Here is a 25,170-nt window from a genome sequence, read left to right as displayed (position 1 = left end):
TGACACGTGAGGTAAAGTCCGGATATAGACAGTGCGCATGCTCCAAGAGATGCCTTCCCTGCTCCTCGTAAACTCTGTCGCTGTACCAGCGATCAGCGCAAAATGTACCACTGGCCGAAGATAATTCTTTTTAATTTAGTAAATTAGCGTTACTTAAGTATTGAGTTATAGAGTTTTATTATTTTCTAATGAGATTTTACTTCTTTTTAAAAAAATAGTACATTGTATTATAAGTGTTCACCCTTTCAAAAAGTGTATTATGATTTCTGACTACCATATCAGGTTATGTGAATTAAAGGCACATTCATATCCAGCAGTCTGGCAAACAGAATGTTGTCAATGAAGTAAAAAACAATTATTATGAAGTGTCTCATTTCCTCCCGCAGGAACGTCCCCTGAAGGCAGCTTCAGTTCGAAAAGTATGGCGGCGGAGTGTTTGACAACTATAACTGAGCCATGGATACGGGAGAGATTACAGCTTAAACATCCATGTCTCGGTAATATTACGATCATATATGTCACGATTACACACGTGTTCTGTTGGAGTAAATACCAGTTTGATTACGGGTTAAGTCGCAGTTCAGCGTTTGTCATATAAAACATAATTAACTATCTTAACTAGCTCCCTGAGCTAACGGAAGCTAAACAAGCAATTACCTAGCTAACTGTCGCCTGTGGCAAATGATTCAGCGGAGTCTCATTTCTACATGAAACTCTTTACAGGTGATGTCCGCTCGCTGAGCCTCCCGGGAACTTCAGAAGAGAAGATACGAAGTCTGGGAAACGCACTGAGTAACTTTGTCCGTCTGAAGTCTCTGGACCTCTCCTGCAATGTGCTCGTCTCCATTGAGGTGACGTTAGGTTTGAATGACTCGCTAGTTATATTCACCATATCCTTAAGCTGAATGCTGTAAACGTCTCCAATACAATTCCAAATTAATGGGCATGTGTTACAAGTGGAAAAGATCCAGTCATCCTTTTATTTCCTTTTTTTTAAAACACTGACAACAACTGGTGACCCCCTTCTAATACTGAATGGTTTCCTCCCCAGGGGGTTAAACATTTGAAAGTCCTGGAGAGGCTGATCCTGTACTATAACGACATTCCTTCCCTTGAAGAGGTGACGGTTCTGTTCGAGCTGCCAGCTTTGAGCGAGATTGACCTCCGGCTCAACCCTCTGACCAAACGATACCCGAAATACCGTCCTTGTCTGGTGCATGCCATGCCCAACCTACGCAAACTAGGTAAGATAAAGCCGTGTCGCCCATATTACGCTAACCCCAGGTGAGTTTTGACCGTAACTAATTGTCCTCTCTTGCCTGCTAGATGGTTGTTCAGTCAGAGACACCGAGCGCAAAGCTGCCATATTGCAGTTCTCCTCCGACCTTCTACCTCTGCAGAAGAGCTCGTCTTTGACTCAGGTTGCTGACCAAAGGTACACTGATTGTCAGAGGCTTCAGTTTAGTATCAGCTCTATTTAGACTTGATACAGGGTCTACCAAGGATCGTGAAAACATGGGAAACAATCAAAACTGATTTTGATGTTTGCTTTGTCTTGAAGAGTATGAAAGATAACAAATCTTTGGGGATGTTTGTATGAAGTTTTTCCCCCCCACCTCCAAAAAAGGGACTGACTCGGTGGCTTGATTATAAAGAAAGCAGTCACATATGGATCAGTGGATTTCCGACATGCTGTATTTGTATCTTTACTGTCTTGCTTGTCTTTCCCAGAAGCAGTGATCAGAGACTGGCTTCAGTGGATCGCTTAACCAAGAGGCGCTGTCTCCTGACCGACTCTGATGATATTGTGTTGAATTTTGTTGCAACGAATCCAGGAGACCGAAGTGCAACTCAGGACAACTTTGTTCTCAAGGAGGTAAAAGGTAAGATGTCAAAGTCTGAAAGATAATTGTCAAATGAGTTGTTTTTGTTTTCAAACTTCTATTATCTTCAAACTGTCTTCTGTCTCAGACCCCACAGAGGAGGAATCACACGACTTTACAGAACAGAGGAGTTCAACTCCAAAACCGGTGATTGTTATTTCACTGTAGGTCAAACAATATTATCAGTTCTACATTTACATTATTGTACTTACTGACTTACATACTTGTTTTCTTTTAGGAAACAGCTAAATCCATCCTCAGGTATCCTCCCACAATATATGGTACGTTTTTGCTGCTCTCTTTACTCTGGGGTTCAATGATAACTGTCTCCTCTTTAGTCCCAGCTTTATATGGAGCAAAGATATCGTGTTATACAAGCAATTATTCAGAAAATGTGTTATTTTGACATTGGATTTGAAAGGCGAGCAGGGCTGGGTGAACACAGGACGACACACTTCATTTGGAAATGTAAACAATAAAGGACACTAAATCAGTGGTACCCTAAGCACTGTTCTGTCTTCTCCACTAGGTGGAGACGGAAGCCAATTATTTATTTTGAATATGCACATTATGTATTACCCTGTATTATGTCATTTGAAATTTGACCAGATATCGCAACGTCCAAAGTGCCACACATGAAAGAACCTTCTCATACAAGAAGCTCTACCTCATTAAAAGTCACTGAAAGACCAAAGGTGTCCTCTGGCCCCGATGTAGAGAAATGCAGATCTGTGCCTGGAAAACAAAAGCAAAAGGACTCTCACAAACAATCCAGACATGCAGCCAAGGGACATTACACCCCTAATCCTGGTAGGAATAGCATCTGTACTTAATAAAGTAATTTCTCAGACTTTAATATACATCTGCAAATGCACTTTCATGACATGTTGTTGAATGTGTGTCTTCAATGTTTTAATCCAGATCAAAGTCATGGTCATAGTTCCTCCTTGGCTAATATCCGGCCTCCCAGTCCACGTCATCTTGGTTTGACTTTGTCTGACCTCTCAAACCCCATCCTACACCCGCCAAGACTGACCTACTCCAGCTTAAACAACACTGAGGGGGGCTCCAACCAGCAGCAAGGGGAACATAAAAGAAGGGTGGGAAGTAAATTAAGTCTAATTAATATTTCAAATACTGAATCATTATTATTTTGTTCCTGCTACTTGCACACATCATATTTGAGGTTATCTCTAATTTCAACTTCCAGGGTAGTTATAGGAAACCCCTGGAGATGCTCCTCAACCTTGTGGACAAACACTGGAGCAGAGAGAGGTCATTGCATCATAACAACAACTTCCTGTGTGAGTTTGGTTTGGGGAATGTAGAATCTAATTCCAGGAGCATGAAGATAATCTCCGTCATCATTTCTATTTTTGGCTTCAGCTCAAGCAGTCCAGATCCTCTCTATGATGGAAGATGATATTTCTAGTCGGGAGGCTGAGGTCAGGACCCTAAGACAAGAAGCTGATGCACTAAACTTTCAAGCAGCTACACGAGAGGAAGAGCACAAAAGTGAAGTCCGAAACCTCTCCGCTCAGCTGGAGACCGCCTGCAGTGGTGTTGTGAGTGGATTCAGCACGAGAAAACAATGCTGATCTTCAGGTGGCCTTGATGGTTTGGAAGAGATCCCTGTATTTATTATCTTTTCTCTCACACAGGGCAAAGACAACGAGAAGCTGAGGATTGTCTTGGAGGAAAATGTCGCTCTGCAGAAACGGCTCATCAAGTTAGAAGGACATTATCTCAAGTCTAGGATGAAAAGTTCACCTATTACTCAGATTAAAGGTGAGTGTGAATGCCAATGGGAGAATGTACAGTGCCTTGCAGTATCACCCCTGTGTTTTTTTTACCATGTTGTTGCTATGAAGCCCTTAAATAAGATCTGATGCTACCAACTACCATTAGAAGTTCCATATTTAGTAAAAAAAAGTCCACCCTTGTCACATAATATGTATGTGTGTATATATATGTTATTACAAAATGGAAAGAATTTAGTACCACAACAAACCTGAGATGGCGTTAATTAGAAAGACAACAGAGGGACCACAGATAACCCTGAATAAGCTGGAAAGCTCGATAGCGGAGCTAGGAAGAGATTGGACTCTTCAACTAATTATGTGACTTCTGATGGTAATTGCGAGCACCAGGTTCCATTAACCGGCTTTATAGCAAAGGGGGTGAATATACTTTTGGACTATATTTCATTCTTTTTATTTTTAGAATTTAACTTAACCAATTTTGACAATTTTGTGTTGGCCCATGACATAAAATCCAAAGATTAACTCATTTAGATTCCAGGTTGTAATGCAACAATAAAGAATTGTTTGTCGAGGCACTTGAACAAGTGATCAATTTGCTGTTTCCTTTACAAACTAAAATCTTGTACTTTCACATTCTTAGAGGCTCAGACAGAAGTGGAGGAGCTGAGGAAGGAGATTGAGGGGTTGAAGGTGAAGGTAATGGAGGCTGAGAAAGTCAATGGTTTATAAAATATGCTGCTAGAAAGGTAAGAAGTCGGGCCATCTTAATGTCGGCAGCTGGTTTTACTGCAGCCACACAAGCACAACGGCGAAGCAGCCCTCCCTTGTTTGTGTCCAGCAGGATGAACAGTAAGTGCTTACTGGCTGAGCTGAAAGGAAGTGGGCAGCTTCAAAGCAGAACTTGAATGAAAAGATGACACAGGGATGAAAATGTCAAGCAAAACTATGCCAAACGGAATCTTAGCACTGCAGTGTAAATATTATTAGTGTATATTATGATTCTTGCCCTTTTGAAAAGATGTTTCATTTTATTTTTGTATCTGTAGGGACTGCATTTGGTTGACGTAAACTGTTAGGAGGAAAGGCTCTTCTTTCATGGAGGTTTGTGTATAAGTGTTTGACAGGGTTGTTATGTTAAATTAATTTAAGGGGGAAAGTGTCAGTGAGAAAGTCATAATGTATTTCCTGGATCTGTAGCAAGATTGTGTCTCTCTTAGCTGCTTTCCCTTTTTTTAGGTCACTAGTGCCTCCATCTGCTTCGTACACTACAGTGGAATGAATGCATCTAGATTCCAGCTGCACTGTGACTATTTATACCTCTGCCTTCAGGGCTGTAGGGCTACACACACACACACACACACTTCCCTTTCACAAACACTAATGCGTGACCTGGCAAACGTGGATGGTCCTCTATGAACTGAGTGTCTGTATTGTTTTTATGTGAATGCTAAGGTTGAAGGTCGTTGCTACTGGCGGGGAGTTATGATGTGTTTCCAAAAAACCATAAGAATATAAAACATTGTGTTTTGACTAGTACCGAACTAAGCTGACACTCCGGGGGGTGTTTTTTATTTTCAGTAATGCATTACAAATCATGAACACACATTAAAAGCTTAATAGAACAAGAACACACTGCATGCACCGGGGCACTATAATACTATACGTTATTAAAAATAAGACAACATTGTTCCTCCACATTAAAGGTGCACAGTATTTGGCATTAAGCGCAGAAAACGGATCAATCTACTGCAGACGTCAAATAAACACACTAATAGCTGCTAGAGGTGCATTCATGCATGATTCTTCATCAGCTGAGGCTACCGGTAGTGTGTGACACACACACTGTCACCATGTTGGAAAAATATTGTACAAAAGTAGATTACTTTGCAATTTTCCCTTTTATCTCATATAGATGTGAGTATGCAACAGTTAGAGACCTGATTTAGTTTTTAGTTAAATTTGTGCCGTGGATGATCGTACCACACATAAAAGGTTCTTTAAATCTTTACCAACAGACACAAACACTAGCATTGGTGCGGAGCTGACTTTGTATGTACAGATTAATACATATTGATTTCAAGCAATACAAGATTTTATCATGATCCCACAATTTCATCACTAAGTTATTTAAGTCGTCACAGCAGTTCAGTAAGATATGACGCACTCCGACTGTCATCTATATGCTTCTGAATCAAATGCAATACACATGAACATGCACAAAGTACAGCAATACAAGAAAAACAACATGAAGCCAGTGTTTTAAATTCAGCCATGTGGCTATCACTTTCGAATATACACAATCTTACCACAAATATATTAGAACTACTGTATGGAAATATAAGTAAAATGTTAAAAATACAGTCTTGTACAACGGAGCTCATATATTGTGGTGAGAGCTTTCTTCTTTCGCTAAAAACACCAATTAAAAAATCTAAATGCATGTTGGAAAAGTGGTTTGTAATCTGAATAAAGTTGGTGAAAGAGAAAATGGATTCTTCTATTGTATTTTTTGTTGACGTGTTGTAAGCAGGCATATTTAAAAGGTTTGCATGGTAGGAGGGGCTTTTATTTGTTAAATATCCACAAAAATAAAAAGATATGGCAGAAGTCAGAAATCTTCAGTCCAACAGTTCACCACATTGTGTCTGCAAACATTTAAAAACAAGTTGACAAAACCCTTAATATCTTTTCTTGGTTTGAGCTCAAGGCAAATTGTTCAAAAGACAGTGTGAGGTTCTACAATAACAAGAACAGCAGATTTCATGAAGACTGGAGTTCACTAGTCGGGATGGCAGACAGACAATTAACAAGGAAGATGGAACTATTGAAGTTTTAAAAAGATATAAACATTGATAAAACAGTATCTCTCAAATGGTGCAATTCTTACTGAAATGCATTTCTTTAGGTCAGTATGGGATTAGAAAAAATTCCACTAAAAAGTGCAATGTTGTTAATTAATCAAACTCGTTGCACATTGTTTTTTCTTGGCATGTTGTTCATTGTGCTGAATAAATATAAGGCCCTATCGTAACAACAAAGCTTCAATATTCAGAGCGCTTCAGTTGTTTCTCTCGGTCTCTTAGGCGTTTGGCAGTAACTTGCAATCAGACAGGAATGTACCAGCTCGTGATGACTTGGTAAGAATAGATGTAAACAGTTTTCCAGTTCTCACACTTCTCAAGGAGAGGAACTCAAAAACAGAGATGGCCGGGAAAATATATGAAATCCTATTCATTTGTGCTTTCTTTGAGTATTCATTTAATAGAAAATGATCCTAGATGATCGAATGTTTATTTCCTTACGCTCCCCCTCACATGGGCTTGCCCACCGTCGGTTTATTCACTTTCTTTTCGTATGACCCTCGATGTTTGTACCCCGAGACGTATCCCGAAGTGTCAACCATGTCCACGCGTCCCGCTTTACCCTTCCCGCGACCGGTGTCGTCGAAGCGCGCCTTGTGTGAGCCGGTGAACTTGGTGGTGTCTGTGAGACGGCTCACGGTCGAGGAAGCCACGGCTCTCTGCGAGGGAGTAGAGAAAACATTTGAGTTTAGTCTGCGATCGCTGATATGAGAAGTCTTTACGCTTCGAGTCTTACCGTGACTCCTGCGATGACGGGCGTTTTCCCCTCAATCAGCTGGAACACCTCGGTCTCGGCCTCCTCTCCCGTCTTCCCTTTATATTTCTTCCTGGCCAGCTCTCCGAGCGCAGCTTTGAACTCGTCGTATGTGATGGTGCGACAGGATTTCTTCCTGAAATGTAGAAAAGTTGCTTCATTGTGGGATACCACTTTATAGCACATCCAATCCCAGCAAAACAAATGATCTCCACTGTGTCTCCAGGGGCAGAGACGCTGTATTCAGGCTCGCTGAATCATCTTTCCAGAGTTTGAAATCAAATGAGAGCGGACAGTCGTGTACACAGAGCCGTGTGTGATCACTTTAACACGGCAGATGTGAGACACGGCACGGAGATGGTATCCTGCTGACATAAACAATGAGGAACCGTTCCCTCTTTGGATCTCGTTTCCCTCGCTGTTGTCTGAGCAACCGGACTGCCTGATACACACGCAGGCTGTATATGAGCACGTCTTCAGATCGTGTTTCACAGTGGCTCCAGCTGTGGAGTTCAGCCGCAGGAGTCTGGATGTTTTTTATTCCAGTTAGTAACTTTTAGAGCTGCTGCTTCCCCGTATTCTCATTGATCAGATCAAACTGTTGTAACCGCTGACGACACTGCACTTCAGGTCATCATCATCATCATCATCATCAATCATTCTGCTTCTCAGCGAGCTCCAGTTGTTGAACTGGCCATTCGCCCGTTACGCTTCCACATAAAACGTGCATAGTTACACAAACACAACTGCCATGGTGATAAATCCCCAAAACAACAGCCAATAAAGCCTGCGGTCTTCCTGGGCAACCTGCTGTCATAGCAACAAGCTACAGTAAACAGTGGTGTTTGGGTTTATTATTAATTTGACTCCTCCAGTGAGAGGTTTTGTTTGGGCGATCCATCAGTGTTGAACATTTGAGGACTCCATTCCTTTGCCTGTTCCGTGCTGTCTATTGTCAGAAGGGAAGACAACCGTGTGTCCAATGCAGAGCTCCACAGAGAGAGTTAGTTAATTCTCCAAAGCAAAAGTAAAGGACGACTAGGCTGTGTAAACAAACCGCTAATCACCATCTGAGAAAGCTGCGATAAGGTTAAGGAGGACAAAGGTCAGAGCGTGAGTTGAGCCTTGTTTTAGTCCGGGATACTCCGGGAGCTGACCCGCTGACCACTTTAACCTGCTGGAAATTCACTTTGATCACTGCCTTGTGTATATTTTGTTTCCTCTGTATATTTAGTGTTTTAGTATTAGTATGTAGTATTGTATTTTGTGTTTAATTTCTTTAATTAATGCTCTAATGTGCACCCGCTGCTGTGATCCTGAAATGTCCCCACTGTGGGACTAATAAAGGAACATCTAATCCAATCTAATCTTTATTATAGTTCAGCCATCTGCAGTCCATGATCCTGATGAATCAGACACGGCAGTAGTTGAGTTATCAGCCCAAATACATTTAGTACACGTGGTCGGTGTTAACACAACTGTACAGATGAAACGTTTTTCCTATTTGGTGAAGTAATATTGAGATCACAGCTTATTATTAGATGCTTCTTCACTGAACTAAAGCAGGAAAGGAGAAATCAATATGGCTGAAGGAGATGCAGGATGAGCCATCTTGGCCTCTGAATCTGTTTCATGCCGATTGCTCCTGCACCGCCTCCGATCCTGTTCACTGATGAGGACATACAACCGAGGTGAGGAAGCCACCGTCGGACCACGCTGGTAACTAATTAGTCCACGCCAGATTTCTTCTTCCTCCTCCGTAGTTCATGCCGTGGTGTTCTGGCTCCAAGCAGACAGCACAGCAGAGACTCAAGGTGCTGCAGCAGACCTCCACCCCCACAATAAATACGGATTCATTCGGCCATACTGTGATTAGCCAGAGCTCATTAAGATGTTTAATGTTTCCTGTGCAAGCTAAGAGCGTTGACACTGATTACAAGGAGAGTGCAGATCTGCATATTTGGCACGGCAGCCCTGCTGGCTCAGTCATGCCTGGAGTCAGAAACCACTTGAAAGCAAGCCCCTCCCCCCAGTATGTAGCTCTGTTTATCCCGTGGCTGACGGTAAAGTGTTCACACACCACACGCTTTGTTCAGTTTTACTGTACAAGCCCCCCTCGACACAGCTGTGGTTCAATCTGTAAGCATGCCATCTGAGCATCGAATGTATACAACATTGCTCAAATTGACCACATTTCTAAATATTGCTCTCCGTCGGAGTGGGGGCGTAAACATGCCTAAATCCTGCAGTTAGCTTTATGTTCACTCTAGTTTTGCCAAGAAAATTGTTTACAGTAGCAAACATGAAAGCCCATGGCTGAAATTATTAAGTTGATTATCATCTTTCAGCAGATATGATAAAAGCTTCAATTATCGTAATACTTATGATTCTGGTAAAGGACTGAATTCTGCCATCACCTCCTGTGACATGTTTTATACATGTTTTTAATTTAGGAAACTAACAGGTGCATTAACAAAATCCATTTCATAGCCAAACAATTGGTTTTAAATACCTTCAGATATCTTTGTAATAGTAGTAAGTAAGTCCAAAAGTTTTGTGGAGATACGTTTTCAGGAGCTTCTGGTGCTGCTTTTTGAAATATTGTATTTTTCCTGAAGACAGTTTTTATTGAAATAAAAAAACCATTTCAGATAAAAAAAATTCACGAAAATATTTTTGGAGAATCTCCTCTATATAAGTGGATACAAAATGACTGAGATGAAACTACAGTTACACACAAGCAGAAGACGGAAAATTCACTAAATCAGTGTGAGAGTCACAATCCTGAAGACCAGATGATGAGTGGCGTCACTCTTCTCTATTCTGGTTCATAACATTCAACCAGGATAACCAAAAATAAGAAACAATAAGCTGCTTTGTGCAAAATAATCATACTTAAAAACAAATGCTCTGACCTTTCCTACACTGGCTTTATTATGTGTCCCCATAATGTACGTGGCCAACTCTTGGCCGCTCTGTTTTCCTTCACAAAACATTACACTGTTTGCCAGCTACAATAAAAGTCCCTTAAGTATGCCTGACAGGACTCCTGATGAATGGACAACAGCGTAATAAGGAAAAAACGTTCCACTCGGTGAGAAGGAGACCTGCCCGTTGGCTCATGTGACGGTTTGTATCATGAGAATAATTCAGCAGCAGCATAAAACTCACTTTGAGTGAGTCTGTCTGTTCACTCGTTGAGGAACTTTATTAATTAGCTCAACGCATCACAAAAAGGCCGCCGGTTTAAGTTAATACAGGATTACAATTTAAATTGGAGTAACACAATTATATGTAATCTAGGTTTTGAGTAAAAACTGAACTTGAGGTTTGAAGAGAAGTTGTTTTCAGCTAGTTTGAAAGGAAAACATGATTTAAACAAGTTTTTAAATGAATCCTTGTAAATCCTTGAAGTGGTGGGGAAGATATCATCACACATTTGTCAATGTGTTATCAGCCCAAATACATTTAGTACACGTGGTCGACTGCAAACATGAAACGTTTTTCTTCTTTGGTGAAGTAATATTGCGGTCACAGCTTATTATTAGATGCTACTTCACTGAAATAAAGCAGCAAAGGATGAATCAATATGGCTGAAGGAGATACAGGATGAGCCATCGTGGCCTCTTGCTCCGGCTGCTGAATCTGATATACAGCCGAGCCAACGTGACGTAAGAACCAAAGGCCTCTTCCAAAACAATGCCTGAAAACATGGAATTCAGTAACTACAACATATGTGTGTCAGAGCAGTTTCTATGATGCTCATGCCAATTTCAGTTTGGCAAACATTATTGTTTGGTTAATGTTCCATTGGAGCAAGCACAAATGAAACAGCGGACATCTTAAGTAGGTGTTATTAATAAGGTTGCCGTCTGTTTAACTGGACTGTGTGTACAGATGATACCACAGATTCAATGCTCTGAACACGAATGAATCAGAATAGAGACATTTATCCAGTGCAGTCCAGAGACTGTTTTTTATCTCCACGTCTGTGTTCCTCACAACAATAATGGGAGCACGTTTGCACTTTATGGGTCTTCTGGGCATCTGATCTGGGTGACTAAGCCTGTCGTCATCTCAGCCGCTGCAACAGTAAAGTACCAATGTAGTGAAATCATCCTGTCGTGGCATGTCTGTTACAAGAGCTTAGCTTCTATAGTGTTGGCAGATTAAGTAAGAGGAACTGACCTTTAGGCTCAAATAAACAATTCCGCCTTTCTTACTTGACTTTGCTGAAGACGATGTCCACGTCAGTGAGGGTGATGTTCTTGCCGTCAATCACTCCACAGTCCTTGCAGAGCTTGGACCAGTTCTTGCCGTGCATGTCCTTGCCGGTAGCGCGAGTGTCACCGTGGATGGCGAAGCGGCGAAACGACTCTTCCAAAGCGGTCACCTCCACTGGTGTGGACGAGCCCGCGCCCCCGTCACTGGTCCCGTTGGAATCAGTCGAAAGCCTTTTGGTCAAGCGGTCTTTAGTCTGTTCACTGTGCGGCCGTAAAGGGACCGAGGCCATGTTGGAGTGCTTGGCTGTCTGGACTTTAAAGTCGTCTCTGAGGGAAGGGGGGAGGGGGGAATACATTATCCATGTGATGTAAGAGCGGTACATGGCAGTTTCCAGTTGAGGTGATATCACGGAAAATGTAGCACACGCACTGAGGCACACAACTAAATACATTCAAAACACAAGAGATCCTATTGGCTTTGCATCAAGTGAGTAATTGTTATCAAGATTTACAGCAAAAGTTAATGACGTGAATCACAATTAACAGATTCAAGAAAATAGAGACATGTATTCATAGTCTGTGCAGAAAGGTGGAAAAACACCCGATCTAACTCTTTTCTCCAAGATGTGCAACAACAAACTCTCTGCAGAAAGATAACCACATGTGTCTCAAAGTCAAGACACAGCTTGTCCACTTGTCTTTGGCTGTCTCTTTTTGTGAGGTGTTTCTGATACAATGAATGTGGGCTGTGAATTAGCGTGGTGTTGTAAATCAGCGTTGAATCAACAGTGCCTCTCTTTGTTGTGCACATTGTAATGCCACTGTGATGTCCACGTCAAATAAAGTCAAGTAAATTAGACTCTTTAGAGGTGTGTTTTTGTGCTCACACCACCTGCTAGTGGGTATTGTGTGTTCTAGGACAGAGGTGAAGGATATAAATAGATGTCTGTAGAATTCAAAAGGTGCACAGATCAACAACCAAGAGAGCAGATGGATATTTGAACTAGAACACAACATGCGAGGTGAAGGCTCATGAAACTTACTTCTGGTCTGCCATGTTTGAGCAGGAATTAGTTTCCTTCTGTGCAGTGCTTGGATTAGCTGACTTTAGTTTTCTCTTTGTGCTGTGGAAAAAATGAGAATGGAGGTGAATACTGGGAGAGGGTGTGTCTTCACATAAGTGAGTGCCAGAGAGTGGAGGGGATGAAACAAATAAAATAAAGCAATAAACACAGCAGCATATTCCACTCATGCGTGTCACTGGTTAATCGTGCTCCAATAAAAACACAATTATTTATGACATAATGTCTAATCCAGTCTTAAACACTGACGGAACCTTAAGTAAAACCTTCAGATTGAAGTGAATAATAACCACAGAAAAGGAACAAGATCAAAATCCTCATCACCATAAATGTCAGATTATCCCCAGATAACCTCTGTGTTGAAGAAATTGTTTGTTGTGACGGATCCTTAAAGGTTGGATTTGTGCACACTGAGCAACATCGTCGCTTTCCTCTCTTGCTGAAGATGATTTCATTCAGTCTGAGTTCAGGGATTCCTCTTTGAACACATCATCATCAACCTGACTTGCATCTCTTTGGACAGAGCAGCAGCATTTCACCATCAACTCAGCCTCACAACAAAAATAGCAAAAAAAAGCCCCTCTGCTATTATTAAGAGGAAAATGTAAACCAGTACTATAAGTGTAGCCAGTGATGGCGCTCTGCTCACCTTTCAGCTGTTCCCATACTTAGCTCAGCATTCTCAAAGGACCTGTCGCCTCATGGCAAAGTACACTGTCCTCAACAAAGTCTCTAGAACCAGTAGCTGCACTAAACTAGATACAAAAGAGGTGAAAACTGGAGAGAGAAGTCGCGTCCTGTGGACCGAACCGTCCGCTCCGGCTACCAAAGTTTCAAGCAAGTCCCTCAAGTTGCCAATGAAGCGCTCCCACTCGCCCCCAGTGGCGCCGAGTCAAGCGGACGCTGTGGCTAACAATTACAAATGTGACCTCGCTAAGTACAGTTGACACTTGAATGGGTACAAAAGCTCCAAGATTGACACTGCACATAGCCATTATCATCAGGATGTCAATTCTTCGAGGTTATTAATGTCGATGAATAATGGCATTCAGAGCAGCAGACACTGGGAGCCCATTGTCCAGCGCTGGGGGCCTCTCCGTCTGACCGAGGCCTTTTCCTGCACACACACACACGCATGGTGCCGTCGCAGAGTACCACTATTCATGGGAGAGTTCTGTAGTCATATGTCATCGAGCACTCGGGCCAAGACGATCCAGACAGTGGTTGAGGTTGATGAAGCCTCAATGTTTCATTTATCTATGAATGTTATTATCAAAATACACATAAAAACCTGGTGACATATCATCATTAAAACAATTATATGATCGATCTTTGTAACTGTGCTTATTTCCAGTGAACATTTGCACTCAATGTTATGGGTATGCTGTGGTTATGAATGGGATCTTATCATTAGTAGTTGGTTTTGGTGAATTATTTTATAACAGTTGATTACAGTTACAATGTAGTCCATAATTTGCTCTTTAAGCATTTTAATGTTTAAAAGAAAATAACAACATTGCTTACATGTGGAATAGGAAAACAAATAAGTTATAACATAAAGCAACATGCTTACATATCAATACACTATCTGAATAAATAATCAAGCATAAAATCCATTAATATTTTTCTTTTTGCTCAATAATTATAATTAACGGTATCAATAATTCAGTCTATGAAATGTCAGAAAATTATGTCCACAAGTTAATGCTTAAATGTACGTGTTTTGTCCAACAAACAACCCAAGTGAAATTCAATTTACAAACAATATTCAATTTGACATAATATAAAACATAAGCAGCAAATCGTCACTCGTGATGCTGGAACCAGAGACCAAATATTAAGCATATTTGCATGATAAAATAATGAATTATCAAAATAGTTTTGACAAATCAATTAATTCCCTTTATATCATCACATGTTGAGGTTTTATATCAAGTATGTCACATACAATAATATGTTTATGTGGGAGATTTACTGATTTAAAATCAATAGAATTACACTGCAATTAAAAAAGGAAATTTTATTATTACAACTAATATTTATTCATTATTAATACTAACGAGCCTTTCAAATAGAGTAACGATGTGCTGTGTGTTTTCCTTTGTGCTTAAACGACAGCAGCAGCATCAAAGTGAAACAAAGGGGTCTATTCACTCTCTCTCCTCCAATTTACAGTCAGACTCGTTTCAAGAGTCCAAGTATTCAGTACAACGAGCCTCCTCAAGCCACATCATGTTCAATACATGAAGGAGAGGTCATTAACACAGTGCAGTGGCCTGAAGTCGAGCACATACTGAGATGAAATGAAAGACAGTGCTCGTAGAATAGAAACTCATTATCAGCCGTATAGGATGGAGTATCATTTGGTGCTGTGGAGCTGTACTTTACCAATGCAGTGGTTTTGGCCAAATTCATCCTCTGTTATAAACAGTATGTTACACAAATTCGACCATTACAACCATCGCAGTAGAATGCTTTGCCGTCTGTTTCTGCCCCACTTTCACACGAGAAGCCATTTGGTTAAGGGAAGATCTCCAGAGACAAATCTGTAACTGGATGACAGCATGCTTACATACACTCGCCTTCTGGCAATACACTGCACAGATGAGTGCTTTTGCCATAAATTGACCCATTTTGAACTGCATCTATTCATAGCAACAATACATAGCTGGAACATTCTATTCATTCTCAAGGGAGGAGATCAGCCGGGAGACGACATGCAGGCTGAAATACCCCAAAACTCAACTGTGTGTTTTAATTGCTAGTTTGGCAGATGGCGCTTCACTCACAAAATAATGACACTGTTGTCTGTGTGACGTGAGTGTGTGTGAGAAGAGATTTTGACAGATGCCTCCTCCTCCAATGTGGTGAGTCGGCATGCAGAGAGCCCATCTGCTGTGCACCTATCAGTGTCCTCTCCAGATAGCTGCTCAGGAATATGACAGAGACCATCGTTCTGACAACGAAGCCCCCAGTGTCCTCAAAACCTTCCTCCATCTATACTCCACCATGTCTACCAGCTTTCTGCTACCTATACTAGTGACTACTCCTCTGTGCCATCCCTCCATTATTGTCCTAAAACTATTCAAACACATTAGTGAGCCATAGAGCTGTATTGAATAGTGGATTATTCTATGAGATGCCCAAAAGGTAAATTGCCAATCGTCGATTAATTGCTAACATCATCTCTCAACGATAACTAACCAACGTGATGGTTCCCGCTCTTCAAAATGTAGAATTTTTAATCATTTTGATATTTTTGTCAGAAGAATGTATCCCAACTAATGTTTCGTGAAAACTAAAGTGTGTGAGCTGTTTAAGGAACCTATTTGTCTCTTTCTAAAAATAAAATTAGACATTGTGACCCTTTTTAATATTTAAATCTTCAATAGAAACTATAGGGAAATAAGGAAGCCCTATCCTTCAACATGGTCTGTTTTCTGATATAACTAAATAGAAGCGTGTAACCATTTCCCAGTTTGGCCACAGTCCCCCCCCCCCCTCGCCCTTCCCCCAAAGTCATAAGGAGAGCGGGTATGACATCACATGCTGAGGTCACCACCACGATGTCTCTATTCAGTCCTCTCCTCCCTAAAACCTTTAACTACTCGGTGAGTCAAAGATCTTGGCAAGCATGGAGCAGTAGAAAAACAAGATGTTTGAAACAAGCAGCTCCAGTGGTTATTGTTGGCAGCAGCAGCAGAAAGCCAAATAGAGGTATGAGGCAGTGTAAAGACAGCCATGGGGTCCTTATGCAACCCTGTTTTGTGAGGAATACATGATGCCATAAACAGCATGAATGTCCCTGATGAGGCATGCTGATGCAGCAGCAAATTAGCTCTGAGTCCAGTTGAAGATTTTTTTAAGCCGGACTGTGTTGTATAATGTCTCTCTTAGTTCATTAAGATGAGTCATTATAAAGTCTTTGAAATGACAAAGAAACACCATGTAGTGTCTGTGTAACAACAATATATTCTCCAGCTGCCACACTGAAACACAAAATGCAGTAAACACACAATGGCAACTCTACCCTATGTAAAGGTTGATGTGAAAAAAAGAGATTGCCCTTTATTGTAGCAAAGACAAGGCTGTCGGCCTATGGGGATTGTTTATATAAAACCATTTACTGAGAACAAATAAACGTATTACCTTCCTTAGATGTACTGTCTTTGAAGAACCTCCTTGTATGTATTATCCATATAGAGCAATTCACAGTAGATCAGGATGATTTTCTTTGTGCAATTATGTAACTACACATAAGCCAGCAGCTCGGTTAGGAAGCTGCAGCCGCATGTCAAATGCATTGTTGTTTTACCTGAGAAGAAACCTTGATTATTGGAGACGCCCTCACACAGGTGCTCCTTGAGCCTGCTCTAAACAATAAACAGAGGAGGAAACGCTTGTGTTTATGTTGCCGGACATGGCTGCAGCTGTGTCAGTGCAAAACATGTTACATAAACTCGCAAATGCCAGATTCAAGTCCACGTGATCAGTTTGTTATTGTCAGGCCCTGATGGGTGTCTGCCAATGCAGAACATGACATTAGGAACATGCCCTTTCAAATGTCACTGATGTACAGACAGCGCGTGCTGTCACGCATCCTGACAGCGTTAAAGGCATCGTGTGTTGCTCAGTAGCAGACAGGAAGCATGCAAAAACATGAAAGCAAAACAAAGAGCACCTTCAGGAATCACATACATCGGAACCTTCATTTGTCATAATGTGAAAACATGCATGAGCCAAAACAAGCAACAGTTTAAATATGAGATGATGGCAAATGAACGTATCACCTGGTGAGGTAATCCTCCAACTCCTTGTCAGGATTCACAAAATCATAATAGCGCGTCGCGGAATCCTGAAGTCTCTTTCCTCCCCGCTGCCTCAACTAAAGTCTGCTCGACCGTTGAGTCTCTCCGAGATGCTAAAGAGAAACCAGCGCTCTGATTGGCTGCCTCCGTGTGCGCGAGCTGTTTTCTCCTCGCCTCGGTGTTGTCGGCTGTGATGGTGCCACCGCTCATAAACCAGCGGAGCATCTTTTTGGTGTTGAGACGACAAAGAAGCGAGACGCACACAGGAAGTGGATGGTTTTATATTGAGGGTCATTTCAGCTTCATTTATAAACAGCCACGTCTCTGTGCGTGCGCGTGCGACCATGACCCACAGAGGGAGGGAACGACAGGCCAATGGTCACATAAAGTAGCAATACATCATATGTTTAAGTCGAGTGCATCCTGATCCTGGCTCTTGCTCCAGCGCAGCATTGTTTACTGTTCCGGATGGTTAGTTGGGGGCTGGAGGGGATTGTCTCGCGGGACTTTTTATCATGATGGGAAATTCTTTGTCGGCAAAAATGATCCGTATCTTCCCAGGACTGCCCTCTGAGTCTTACTCGTCTGATGTTCAGTGTGCAATGCGTTACATAACCAGTCGCCTAATGGGAGGACATGGATGGACATTATGTAACCTCGAGCCTTAATTAACGGTGGTCCAAATAATCTAGTAATACCAAGCTCTACGATTCTATCCAAAGACAGGGGCAAGTGGCCAACACATACATGTCTATGAGGAACATACATTTCTTGTATCGCGATGGAAACAACCTGGACTGAGTGAAACCACTTGATGACATAACAGTCCGTCGAAAGCTGCTTCGAGAGCGCCACTGTGTGGTTACTAGCAGCCTTCACCTCATTTAAAGTTTCTCAATAATGTTCCCTTTCATGGGAAAGACATAAATGCAAGGGCAAATAATATTTAAAAACAACTGGTGTACAACAGGTATGATATTATTGAATACACTCTAATGGTGCGTTCACACCGGACGCGTCGAAAAAATTCTCGCCGCGTCTGACGCAGCAGGCTCGACGCGCGTCGAAAAAAGGGTGTTCACACCAGACGCGTCGGACGCGGAATAATAAATGGATCGAGGAACGACAGGACCGCAGAGGACTTCCACTTTTTAGTGGACTGAGCTGCACTCCCACTGCGCTTCCTCTCTCTCCTCTCTTCTCTGATACGTGTCTCTGAGACTTTTCCACCTATGGCGGCAGATCTCCTCTGCCATGAAACACATATGCCGGCGGTTGGTTCATAGTAAAGTACAACAAATAGCGAGAATAAAAGCAAATACATACATTCAAAACTTACCAGGGAGTCCCACGGCTTCTCCGACCTTGTTCCACGCTTTATCTTTATAGCTCCGGTTTCGGTAAGCATAAAGAGTTGTATCGTAAAGTTCGGGGTGCCCACAGACGGCGATAATAATCTTGTCCTCCATTTTTTTAAACCGGCAGGACGATGACGAGCGGAGCTGCTCAACGCTGATTGGCTGACGCAACTATGACTCACGCGTCTTTGCTGCCAAAGTTGGGAAATTTCAACTCGCGCGTCGAGGAGCTGCGTCTGCTCGCTCTGTTCGCTGAGTTCGCCCCGCGACAAACTCTCTGTTCGTGCTGCTTCAAACGCGTCTGACGCGCTGCTCGCTGGAAAATACGCAGCTACGCAGCTTCGACGCAGCTTTGCATTGACTTAACATGTAAACTCGACGCGCGTCAACATTTTGACGCGTCCGGTGTGAACACACCATTACATGTACACTTCACTGTTTGAGGCTTCAGGCTTTTGATGGCTTTGCAGGTATTTTTCTTCCTTTCAGACATTGCAAAGAATGCATACTTATTTCATTTCCATTAAAAGGATTGCAATGAAATATTTGCTCTGGCCTAAACTGGCTCAGTGTTGACCAAAATACACACAGTACACCTTCCATATGCCCCATGTCACACTTTACATTATTAAGTGGGATTTAATAACTGAAAATGACTTCATCTCACAATTTGTCGAGCAATATTTTATTCAAGCCATACAATACATTAAACAATATTATCTTATGTATGGTAGGTCACATGAGAGGCAGCCCACTCTGAAACAATAGAGATGAAATGTTTTGATTTCCACTCAAACTGTTCCTCTATTTGAAAACCAGACTATTACGGCCACAGATTTGTTTTTCTGGGCTCTTTTTGTGTCATGTCTGCCGAGCCCCTTTCTCAGAGCCTATCACACCTGAAGCTGCACATCTGACCCCAGATTCAGTGTTCTGGTCTGTTGTTGCTCTGTGTTGGAGATTTACTGATGAAACTGTATTTTTCGCCATCTTAAAATATTGATACTTTGTTTAAAGAAACCTTGTTGGGGTTGTCTGTCATTTCTTTGGCACTATGTGTTTCCAGGTCCATGGCTAGTAAGGGAGTTTAGTATTTAGTATTATATTTTTTTCAGTAAAATCATTGAGTTTATATTGTATGGCTAGTTTTTTTTCCTGTTTGTTTTGGCCTCAGACATCCTAAAGCCATTTTTTGCTTCCGTTTGTTGTTCTCTTTATTTGTTAATAAATTCAACTAATTGTAAGTGCTAAGGTAGCCTTTTCCTTTCTGTGTCGGCCCATCTTATTTTTTTATTTAAAGGCTACTCCTCGTGTTCCCTGAAGTGAGGTGAAGGTTGTAACGTCGTCCTCTCGTGGCGACTATTTGAGACAATTTACAAATGGACACAAACTACAAGAATATAAACAACACTTGAATGGGCTGCTACTGTCCGTGCTTAAAATTATTGAATAAAACCGATACGTACGTTTATTAGACTTTTTGGCTCAGAAATGAAAATGTACGTTACCATAAAAGGCTCTCTCTTTGGCCATCGGATTAAATGGGTCTAAGAGTTACTGTCTACATTATTCAATACCAATTATCGGCTTACAATATGAATAGTCACATCCAGTAGCATGTTCCAGCCTGATGCCAGAGTACATCCAGCTATCTGACTCAGGCTAGTGGAAAAAAGGCCAACATGGACTTTGACTTTCTATACACGTGAGTGAGATAAAACAATGCTTTAAATAAGTCAACTGTTATAAAAAAACACAGTGTAGATTTTTTTTTAAAGAAGGACAAAACACAATGACAGCTCCACAGCTTTAGACTGCATACAAAATGTCCACTGGATGAAATAACTGTCCCCAGATCTAACTTTGGTGTAAAGTCCAATGTGTCCTCTGCCCTTATAACAATGCTCCATGGTTGGGTGGCTCAGTTTCATGATGCATATTTTCAATATACATTCATACTTTCTCCGAACAGCACATCCTGATGCACAACCAAGCAAACATGAGTTACTGGTCAGTATCATCAAGTCATAACTGAGCTCCCCAGAGGGTCCTGCACTCCAGGAACATGGGGGTCACACTGCTCACTTGCACTCTGAGCCTCTTTCGCATCAGGCTTCCAGCTTGTGTTGTCTGTCACAGACATTTCCCCTTTCAGAGAGAGGAAACAAAAGATGAGAAGCATTCATTACTAACGGCAATAAACGTAACAGAACACATTATCCGTGTGCAGTGAATTTGCATGCATCCTTTATTTCCATTTAATGTATACTACAGTGGAGTCGACCGACCCTCTCATATGTAATGTGAAACATTTCCTACCTGTAGTTTCTGGTGTTTTAGTTATTTGTAATGCATTTCTGATACGTTTGCTCTTCCAACTTTGTAAATGAGGTCAACACAAAGAACGATGAACAATAAAATAAGTGCTGCAGGTTTGAAGTATTTTTGTCAGCCAACCCCAGATGTTATAACGCATTGCACTGGTTCCCCTGACAAAAAGCCCATGGGAGTTTTCTCTTGGATTTTGAAATATTGCAGAAAATAAGCACTTAAGTTTGACATACTTAAATGTTTTGTTAAGCAAGATCCTTTTAACAAATAAACACCACGTTTAAGATTTTGGAATAGTGAATCGACAGGAAGAACAAGATAACACAGGTTTATAAAAGAGTTTAGGGCAACAAGGCTGTGAAGGCAGATGAGTCAGCGTCAAGACATTTAGTCGTCTCACTTCTTAGCAACTACCTTTTTTAAGACGCGTAGAAGCTCCAAAAATTCACGAGAGGGGTATAAGCCAACGTATTTGATATTAAAGAGCATATGACTCTTCAGGTATCTTACCAAAAATCCATTCAAAAGAACAATGGTTTAAAAACTAGGGAAGGGCAGAAGCACAAACTCATGTTCAGGTTGTAGCACTGTAACAAAATGCAGTGCTGCAGGAATCTGCACCGCTTAATTAATAGTGTCAATAACGAAAGTAAAATTCTTACTTGCTGTGTTCTTGGTGGGATTTTCTGTGCCATAATGGAAACTATTCTCTTTATCTGCAGATTTATTAAAGTTCTCCACCTAGAAAACAAAACAGAATTTTAATTTAGCATTTGTACCCATTTGATGAAGGTAAACATAATTCAAGATATGAGTAGACATGCGTACCTCAGTGCATATGGACTCGGAAAGTCGGCTTGTGAATGGGCCTGTATCGTCAAATTTACAGGTACTGCATGAAACCCAGAATGCCATTAGTTTTCTACAAAGCTAGCTTATGAACTAGTATAACAGGAACTTTAAGGAAGTTTACCCCAAACTATTTGATAACACTGGCTCACAGTCAATCGAGCTCTCTTGATTCTTTAAAAGAAACAGAAAACATGTTAAAATGCACACACAGAGAACAAATCGCTGCCAGAGAGAAGCAAAGGACAGCTCTCACCTGCGGGGCCTTGCTATTGATTTTCACATCTTGTGGATTTCCTGCTTCGATGTTTCTGGTGTCTTTTTGGCGCTGCCTCTTTACATAATCGTATGTGCTTATGCCTTTATAAACTGTAATGCCAAGAGGAACATCGTGAGTAATAATGACCGGAGGAGGGGGAAGAAAAGAGCCCGATAAACTGTGTCTGGTGTGAAGATTGTGACTCACAGAGGTAAAAGTGGAAGCCCAGCAGATGACCGAGGAGCAACATACAGGTGATGCTCAGCATGCCCGTCATGAACGCTAATATAAGGAGACCCGCTGAACTCGTCTTTATGGGCGCCACGGGTAAAAACACCAGCCAGGTACCATTCCCCAGCATACCTATAGAAAGACAAATACAAGTGTAACACTCAAACAGCTTTTAATAATGCAATTCACAGAAATGTGATTCACGCCCTTTTTCTTTTTTTAACTCATTAGTATGGTGACTCACTGTCGTACTGTGGGGCGGTCCGGAGGCTGTTTGGATCCAGGTAATGCTGAATAAATATGAAAGAAATTACCCCAACGAGCAGGAAGACGCCAAGCATCGCAGAGGACAGTGCCAAAAAGAAGCACCTGAAAGCACACACAAATTAATGTTAGTGCACAAAGCATTACAACTTTTCATCTAAACATCAGATAAGAAGTCAGATGCAGAAAGTCCATCCACAAGCTTCTCTTACCAGAAGTTTCTGCCACCCACACAGGTGTTCAGCCATTTGCAATGGTGATCAAAGTCTTCCACACACTTGTTGCAAATGCCACAGTGCTTCACTCTGGGGCCACTACGTGAAGATTGATTATGTTAAACATTATAAAACACAACTTCGGCACGATTGTCAAATTATATTGCGACTAAATAAGAAAAAGCTCATCACGTCATAGAATACGTACACCTTGACGTCACATAGATAACAGTGTAGGTCCTGGATGACGTGCGGTTGCTTAGTCCTGTCAAAAATGACCATTGGGCTGGAATATCTCTGTTTGGCCCTCACACTGATGTCAGCCGGGTCTATTGTCATGGCAGCAATATGAGCAAACAAGTGTACAATAAATGCTATGCCAGTCAGCTGCAAACAACAAGTCAAGGAAAATAGCAAAAACATTAGAACAACACTGCAATATGTGACAAGATAGTGTTGTATAGTTAGTGGCCCTGCAAACAAGTGGATCTTTTATGTGAGAAATGAAGTCCGTTCTAAAGAAATCAACTGTTATTATGTCCGAGTGACGCCTCAGTTAAACGAACCAGTGTTGACATCATGCTGCATTCAACAAAAACACCACTGAGCATGTCTTTTGGGCTTCATAGGGACCACAGTAACCAAGACAGAGGCCACACAACAACATCCTTGTCTTGTCCTGCAGTGCAAACTAAACCAGAGCACAGACTCATGTGTGCTTTATCTCCATTGTGCACACTGAACAGGCAGCTAGCACAACGGCAAGATTTCAGCTGCGTGTTAAGGATACAGCATAGACCACGAGGTTCCACGGCAGAGGCAGAAGAGGGATATAGATGCCAAAGCCGACGATGGCGAGGTAGCTGTACACCAGCCAGCCAACCACTTGGAATGCCTGAGGGGGCCATGACCATCCGTTCACCCTGGGAGGCTTAGAGGGGACCAGCTGGTTTCTACTGCTGCCACGCACGGGAGATGTGCGTCTCAGCTTTTGGCTGAAGCAGTTCATCTAGAGAATAAACACAGACAGATGAGAAGAAGTTTCTTCCAGGCGCCTCCAAACATCCGGCCACACATCAGGCGTATGACAAGCAAGTCGAGCGCCAGCAAAGCGTGGCTGTATTTGCTGGGGAAATGAGTTAGGAAAATGAGTGGAGCACAATGATAGAGGGACTGTTCAGCCATTATGGACCTATTCTCAGACTGCATTTAGCTAGGTATACCCAATACACTGGCAACGATTTCAACAGTCATAGATTAACCTCATTGGTATATATGGTGGAGAAAATATCAGGAATATTAGTCACAAGTATTACATACATGACCAACTAACAGAAATTGAACATAATAAACTTCATGAAGTGGACTTAATACAAAGCTGTTGTATTAAATTGCTACGTAGACTGGCCACGCTGCATGTGTGACATTGTTGATATTGTCACACAGCTTAAGAAAACAGCTGATCCAAAGAAAAATAGTTAAAACCTGGAAATAAACATTATAATAATGCTTTTCGTTCATCACTACCATTAAATAATTAGTTAAATGCATGTTCGCACATAAACTACCAATGGTTTGTTTTATTCAGTAACCAACGTTACTGTTCATTTAAAGATGGTCTGCTATAAGCTCACTCTGCATTGTGTGAGAAAATCTCCGTTCAAATATTTTTTGCGGCTTAACAAAACTATAAACAATAACTAGACGAGCTTCATTTCACAGTATCCGTTTATATGCAGTTTTAATCAATGTGGAATTACTTACTTCTGCAGATGAAAGAAAGCGACCATGAGGTGAGAACAATCTGCTCCCGTTTCATTACAGACGGAGAAACCTCGCTCGACACACATTGATTAATCTATCAGAACACCTGCTGCAACAAGCAAAAGTATCATCATGAACAAAAACGCATAACCCGGACAACGCGAGTAGGAAACAGCCGTAGAGACCATGAGAAGACTGCGACGACGTTAGATTTGTGTGTATCTCAAGTTAGAGAATCAACTTACTCAGCAGGTCCGAGCGGCGCTATGGAAACACTCCGACTGCGCATGTGCACTTAGTTTAGTTTTGAGTGTGGCCCTTCACTGACCTAGAGTATCTGCGCATCCGTGAGTTGCCAAACTCAATCTGGAGAATAAAAGGCCCCCAAACAATGAGAACTATAAAACATAAAGCCGAAATCCTGTAACAGCTGACTTTTATCTTACACTTCTCTGTAACATAGGAGTGTCTGTGTACGGCTTGCTTGTTTCTTTATTTTCACTTCCCTTTTGTTTCCCTCACACT

General features: G+C 41.6%; 3 protein-coding genes and 1 long non-coding RNA gene across 11 annotated transcripts; 2 read left to right on the top strand and 2 right to left on the bottom strand.

The window, feature by feature from the left end:
• Positions 1 to 421: 421 nt before the first annotated feature.
• On the top strand, positions 422 to 6,138 carry cep72 (centrosomal protein 72). 3 transcript variants are annotated; one of them, XM_056443818.1, is made up of 13 exons: positions 422 to 497; positions 724 to 851; positions 1,052 to 1,244; positions 1,327 to 1,435; positions 1,735 to 1,883; positions 1,972 to 2,030; positions 2,122 to 2,164; positions 2,493 to 2,693; positions 2,805 to 2,983; positions 3,094 to 3,187; positions 3,270 to 3,448; positions 3,545 to 3,671; positions 4,287 to 6,138. In XM_056443818.1, the coding sequence occupies exons 1-13, from the start codon at positions 422 to 424 to the stop codon at positions 4,373 to 4,375; spliced, it is 1,626 nt and encodes a 541-aa protein (XP_056299793.1). In that variant the 3' UTR covers positions 4,376 to 6,138. The 3 variants fall into 3 exon arrangements, with proteins under 3 accessions (XP_056299793.1, XP_056299794.1, XP_056299792.1); XM_056443819.1 differs by having other exon boundaries at positions 1,732 to 1,883; positions 2,601 to 2,693; XM_056443817.1 differs by having other exon boundaries at positions 1,732 to 1,883.
• On the bottom strand, positions 5,189 to 18,864 carry LOC130212695 (tubulin polymerization-promoting protein). Of its 6 annotated transcripts, none has more exons than XM_056443825.1 (6): positions 17,357 to 17,521; positions 16,882 to 16,939; positions 12,528 to 12,608; positions 11,485 to 11,811; positions 7,244 to 7,397; positions 5,189 to 7,166 (listed from the first exon to the last, which is right to left on the bottom strand). In XM_056443825.1, exons 3-6 carry the CDS (start codon positions 12,539 to 12,541, stop codon positions 6,957 to 6,959), a joined length of 705 nt encoding a protein of 234 aa, XP_056299800.1. In that variant the 5' UTR covers positions 12,542 to 12,608; positions 16,882 to 16,939; positions 17,357 to 17,521; the 3' UTR covers positions 5,189 to 6,956. The 6 variants fall into 6 exon arrangements, with proteins under 6 accessions (XP_056299800.1, XP_056299801.1, XP_056299799.1 ...); XM_056443826.1 differs by having other exon boundaries at positions 16,882 to 16,934; XM_056443824.1 differs by lacking the exon at positions 16,882 to 16,939 and adding an exon at positions 16,716 to 16,881.
• LOC130212697 (uncharacterized) lies at positions 18,618 to 20,634 on the top strand. The gene is made up of 2 exons (XR_008835398.1): positions 18,618 to 18,774; positions 18,860 to 20,634. It is a non-coding gene; the product is annotated as an uncharacterized LOC130212697 (long non-coding RNA).
• On the bottom strand, positions 19,396 to 24,898 carry zdhhc11 (zinc finger DHHC-type containing 11). The gene is made up of 11 exons (XM_056443820.1): positions 24,646 to 24,898; positions 23,672 to 23,890; positions 23,090 to 23,268; positions 22,879 to 22,980; positions 22,647 to 22,771; positions 22,379 to 22,534; positions 22,169 to 22,281; positions 22,037 to 22,086; positions 21,892 to 21,955; positions 21,726 to 21,804; positions 19,396 to 20,880 (listed from the first exon to the last, which is right to left on the bottom strand). The coding sequence occupies exons 2-11, from the start codon at positions 23,888 to 23,890 to the stop codon at positions 20,753 to 20,755; spliced, it is 1,215 nt and encodes a 404-aa protein (XP_056299795.1). The 5' UTR covers positions 24,646 to 24,898; the 3' UTR covers positions 19,396 to 20,752.
• Between the last annotated feature and the right edge of the window lie 272 nt (positions 24,899 to 25,170).

The sequence above is a fragment of the Pseudoliparis swirei genome, chromosome 22, assembly GCF_029220125.1.
Source record: "Pseudoliparis swirei isolate HS2019 ecotype Mariana Trench chromosome 22, NWPU_hadal_v1, whole genome shotgun sequence".
Lineage (NCBI taxonomy): Eukaryota > Metazoa > Chordata > Actinopteri > Perciformes > Liparidae > Pseudoliparis > Pseudoliparis swirei.
Note: the sequence above shows the minus strand (reverse complement) of the source record. Positions and strands in the feature narration are given on the sequence as shown.

Bases quoted from the DNA above. Each gene is read 5' to 3' on its own strand.
- cep72 (XM_056443817.1), top strand. From the start codon at position 422: ATGGCGGCGGAGTGTTTGACAACTATAACTGAGCCATGGATACGGGAG. The intron at 1,884-1,971 runs GTAAGATGTCAA...CTTCTGTCTCAG, and splicing joins TGTTCTCAAGGAGGTAAAAG to ACCCCACAGAGGAGGAATCA. The intron at 3,672-4,286 runs GTGAGTGTGAAT...TCACATTCTTAG, and splicing joins ACCTATTACTCAGATTAAAG to AGGCTCAGACAGAAGTGGAG.
- LOC130212695 (XM_056443821.1), bottom strand. From the start codon at position 12,736: ATGAGTGGAATATGCTGCTGTGTTTATTGCTTTATTTTATTTGTTTCA. The intron at 7,398-11,484 runs GTAAGAAAGGCG...TCTACATTTCAG, and splicing joins ATCGTCTTCAGCAAAGTCAA to GAAGAAATCCTGTCGCACCA. The intron at 7,167-7,243 runs GTAAGACTCGAA...ACTCCCTCGCAG, and splicing joins CCGTCATCGCAGGAGTCACG to AGAGCCGTGGCTTCCTCGAC.
- zdhhc11 (XM_056443820.1), bottom strand. From the start codon at position 23,890: ATGAACTGCTTCAGCCAAAAGCTGAGACGCACATCTCCCGTGCGTGGC. The intron at 23,269-23,671 runs GTATCCTTAACA...TGTTGTTTGCAG, and splicing joins GGAACCTCGTGGTCTATGCT to CTGACTGGCATAGCATTTAT. The intron at 22,535-22,646 runs GTGAGTCACCAT...GTCTTTCTATAG, and splicing joins GACCGCCCCACAGTACGACA to GTATGCTGGGGAATGGTACC.